At 23.4% G+C, this 5,000-nt stretch overlaps 1 protein-coding gene across 1 annotated transcript; it reads right to left on the bottom strand.

The window, feature by feature from the left end:
• Positions 1-577: 577 nt before the first annotated feature.
• PF3D7_0903500 (nucleoporin NUP138, putative) lies at positions 578-4,732 on the bottom strand (the record flags this gene model as incomplete). Its single annotated transcript, XM_001351873.1, has 1 exon — positions 578-4,732. One exon carries the CDS (start codon positions 4,730-4,732, stop codon positions 578-580), a length of 4,155 nt encoding a protein of 1,384 aa, XP_001351909.1.
• Positions 4,733-5,000: the final 268 nt, after the last annotated feature.

Below are 5,000 nucleotides of genomic sequence, written 5' to 3'. Positions count from 1 at the left end.
GGTTTTATGTTTAGAAAAAATTATTAATTGTTCAAAAAATAAAGGATAAGAAAAGTTTATTATATTCTTTTAAATAATATTTATGTGTAAAAAAAGAAAATATATTATATTTATCTTATACACCCTAATTTTCTATTGTAATTTCTTTTTTTTTGAATTAAATTCTTTTTAAAAGATTTATGGATTCATAAAAAAAGTAAATTAAAAAAAGATAATAAAAATGTGTTTATTATAGTTTATACAAAATTATTGACAAGAAAAAAAAAAAAAAAAAAAAAAATATATATTTTGGCAAAATAAAGAAAATGTGTATATAATTAATAATTAATATAATATGTAAAAATAATATATATCTAATGAAAGGTGATAAGTCAACTGTTGGATAACGTTTGATTAAACTTGACACACATATATATAAATATATATATATATATATATATATATATTAATAAATTTTATATTGTTTTAAAAAACTTATCCTTCTATTATTTCATTTTATTTCATTTAATTTGTTATTTTTTTATTTTTTTTTGTACACTGTTAATTAATATATAATGTAGATATGTATTAAAATTTTTTAACCTTTAAAATGTTTAAGTTCAGTTGAAAGAGTATTTAATTGTTTTTGTATATTATCACAGTTTAATTCATTGATATAACTTTTATTAGCAAATTCACTTAAGATATCATCCTTATGAGCATTTTGTAATGAGTCAATAATTTCTTCTAAATTAGACATTCTATCTGATAATTTTTCAAAATGTTCAATATCTAGATGAAGATTTTTATTATGTATAATATCTTCTTTATCTGTATTTTTATCATGAAATATTTTAAGAAAACTAACTGATGTTTCATTATCCATTTCGTTAAGTAAAGTGAGTATATCAGTTTGTTCACTTTGTATAAGTCTAAGTTTTTTTTCTAAAGCTTCTTGTTTTTTTTCAATTTTTATTTGATCATCTGATATTAAATTATACATTTTTTCATAATGTGCAACTTTATTATATATATCAATAATTTCATTTGAACAATAATTCATAAAATTAATTTTATTTTTAACAAAGGAAGATAAATTATCAATAATATCTAATATCATTTCTTGATCTAATTCTTTTTTAAATAAAGTTTCATTTTCTTTAATATTATTTTCGACAATTTTTCTTTCATTAGCTAATAATTCGTCTTCCATATATTCATATTTTTCTTCATTTAAATCCTTTACAAATTGAATATCATTGAAATTCATATCTTTTGTATTTTCATTATTTCTTAATGTTCCTTTTGTTTCTTTTAAATTAAAATTATATATAACGGATTCATCATTTTGTTTTGTATGTTCACTAATGTGTTGCTGTTGATTCTTTGTCATTTTATCTTGATCTTTATTTAATTGTTGATTATAAGTTGGGGATATATTTTTAGAATTGAAAAAATTTCCTTGTAAAAATAAATTTGATTTATTTTTATTATTTTCTTCATACTCTTGCGCATTTCCAATAAATACATTTTTTTTCCTATTTTCTAAGGATATAAAATTAATCATATCACTTACATTATTTACATCATCATCATTAGAATTCATTTTTAAATTATTTGTTTTTTCATTAGATTCCTTACCAAAAAGGGGACTTGTTGTTTTGTTATTAGATGATATATTAAAAATATTTGATTTATTTTCTTCTTTATTTTTTTCAAAATTTAAATCAAATGGTTTATTAAATACTGAAGTAGGAGAAAAGCTAACTGTCTTAGTTTTGTTTTCTTCATTCTTATTTTTATTTTCTTGTAATTGATTATCTACGGATTGAAACAAACCTTTTTGTTCGTTTCCTGCATTACTTCCAATAGTGTTATTTTTAAATAAATTTGTATCGCTTGAAAAAACATTATCATTTTTGTTATCAATTCCTTCTTCGTTTGCATCTTTTGTTTCTTTTTTTTTACCAAATGGAAATCTCCAAAATTTCTTTTTGTCATCATTATTTTTATCTTCATCACTTTTGTTAACAATATTTTTATCGTCTTCAGTTTTGTTTTCTTTATGTTCACCTTCTTTTACTTCTGCAAATAATTTGTTGTTATCTTTACCATCCTGCAAGGTTTTTTCCTTCTCATTATTATTTAAGAGTCCTTTAGAAAAATCAAAATTGAACATGGGTGCTTTCGATAGATTATTTGCTTCTTTTGTTTTATCATCATTTAATAATTTTTTCTTTTCATCATCATTTTCTTTTGCAGTAGCTTTATTTATGTCCGTGTTATTATTACTTTGAAAAGTGAAGGCAGGAGTGGTAACATTTTTATCATTGGATGGTGGTTTCAAATTAAAGGAGAATGTATTACTATTATTATTATTATCTTTGGAAAATAGGGAGCTTTTATTATTAGCAGCAGAAAAACTAAAAATACTACTACTATTATTATTATTACTAGTAGTAGTAGTAGTATTCATATTAGCTGTTGGTGTGCTTTCATTTTTATCCTTTGTGTTTGATGTAACATTGTCTTTGGATGGACTTGCTTTAAAAATAGATGATCCAAAAAGTGACGTACTTCCAAAGATGTTATCTTTCGGTTTTTCTGTTTTTTCATTTTGAGTTTTAATATCTATTAATTTTTCGTCTTTGGAAACACTTTCATCCTTTGTTTGTGTGGTACTTTCTTTCTCATTTAGCGTTGGTGTGGTTTTATTATCATCTAATTTTTCTTTTTCTTTGTCTTTTTCGATTTCATTGTTTTTTTCGATTTCCTTTTCCTTTTCTTTTTCCTTTTCTTTTTCCTTTTCTTTTTCCTTTTCCTTTTCTTTTTCCTTTTCTTTCTCCTTTTCCTTATCATTCTCCATTTGTGTAGTTTTCTCCTTTTGGTTTTGAACTACATTAACTGTCTGTTCCAATTTAGATGGAGATACAGATTCATTTGTTGTGGCTCCTTTATCTAAAACGTTTAAAGTGGGAACAGTGGGAGTCGTTTCTGTTGTCGTTACTTTGGTTTCTAACAAATTGGTGACTACATTGTTATTATTATTATTATTATTATTATTTGTGGTAGTAGTAGGGGTAAGGAAATTATTTTTAGTTTCTGTTTTATTTCCAAATAAGGAAAAGGCATTATTAAATGTACTAGTACTTGTTGTAGCATTATTATTATTATTATTATTATTATTGTTGTTGTTGTTAAATAGGAATGGGCTTTCGTTTGACTTTACTTCTGTCGAAAGCTTGAATGCATTATTTCCAAACAAGCTATCATTATTCTTTTGCGCTCCAAATGCTGATCCAAAGGGAGCAGGAGTTGCAGTTGCAGTTGCATTTGTAGTTGATGCAGTAGTATTAGTTTTAAATATATCACTGGTATTTGTTTTACCAAAAGCACTAAATGGAGAATTAAAATTGGTAACTAATGGTTTTGCAACACCAGTTGATGTTGCCGTATTATTAGCTGTATTACCAAAAATGCTATTATTATTTTTCTGGGAAAATAAGCTATCATTTTGTAGAAATGTTTTATTAGCTTGACTAAAGTCTGGAAAGCTATTTAATTTATTGTTTGTATTTAGATTTCCAATAGATGATAAACCAAATGGTGATGGTGTTGTGTTTAATTTATTTGGATCACTTGATGAATGAAATACATTATTATTATTATTATTACTTTTTAGAAATGAAGAAGATTTATCATTTTGGGTAGTAGCTTGTAAAGCCATAGTCTGAAAGGGGTTTACATTACTTTTAGCAAAGGTACTAGAACTTGATGAAAAACCACCACTAAATGTTAATTTATTATTATTATTATTATTATTTGTAGTAGTAGTATTTGTTGTTGTATTCGTATTGATTGCTGTATTTGATGTTGTACCAGTACCCATTTTATTATTAAAACTTGATAAAGAACTTGATGAGTTAGCAAAAATTTGTTTGGCTGCTTCTAATTGTTCTTTTGAAAATAAACCAGATTCAGTTGCTCTACCTTCATTTAATTGACTACCTAATGCTATAGAACTTCCCAAGGTACTTTTTTTAAAAATATTGGAATTATTGCTAGTATTATTCCCAATAATACCCGTAGAAAACCCAGGAAAAACTTCTTTTTTGGCAGCACTGAATAAATTTGGATTAAAAGCATTTGATGTAGCATTATTATTAATACCACCAATAGTAGTACTATTAGTAGTGGTACCAAATAATCCTGTACTTTTAGTTAAATCATTATTAACAGTTGTAGTATTCCCAAAAAAAGGATTACTACCTTTATTTAATTCATTAGTTTTACCAAATGCACTTCCAAAAAAAGAATTACTATTATTATTATTATTATTATTATTGTTCATATTATTTTTATTCAAATCATTTTGTGTATTGATACTGCTTCCAAAAAAACTATTATTTTTCATTATATCTGTTGAACTGTTTAAACCAGTATTGTTACCAAAAAGATTACCTGTTTTATTTATATCGTTTGGATGATTACCAATAGTATTATTGTTAAAAAAACCAGTTGTTTTCATCATATTATTTGGGCTATTACCAAAAAGACTATTATTCTTATTAAGGTCATTTTGATTTGTCATATTATTATTTCCAAAAAATGTATTATTACCTAAATTATTATTTTGAAGGTTCCACATATTATTATTTGTATTTGCGTTTGTGTTTATATTTGTTCCGCTATTATTATTCATGTTATTGTTTTTATTAAACATGTTATTTTTATCCCCATCGTTAAAAAACATTTTGACCACAATATTAAAAAATAAAATGTGATGACTTCCAAGGGGCTCATATATTAATCAATCAACATATAAATATAAATAAATATATATATATATATATATGTTTTATATATTGTCACGTTTTATAAATATCTGTTTTTATTTTTCTTAAATTTATATAGACACAATGTTTCTATTTTTAAGGTAATTTATTACTTTTTAAATTAATAAATTTGGAGTATATTTATAAACATAATTATTTGTCCATTTTTTTTTTTTTTTTCTTTAT

The sequence above is a fragment of the Plasmodium falciparum genome, assembly GCF_000002765.6.
Source record: "Plasmodium falciparum 3D7 genome assembly, chromosome: 9".
Classification (NCBI taxonomy): Eukaryota; Apicomplexa; class Aconoidasida; order Haemosporida; family Plasmodiidae; genus Plasmodium; species Plasmodium falciparum.
This window is presented reverse-complemented; position numbering and strand designations above follow the sequence as displayed.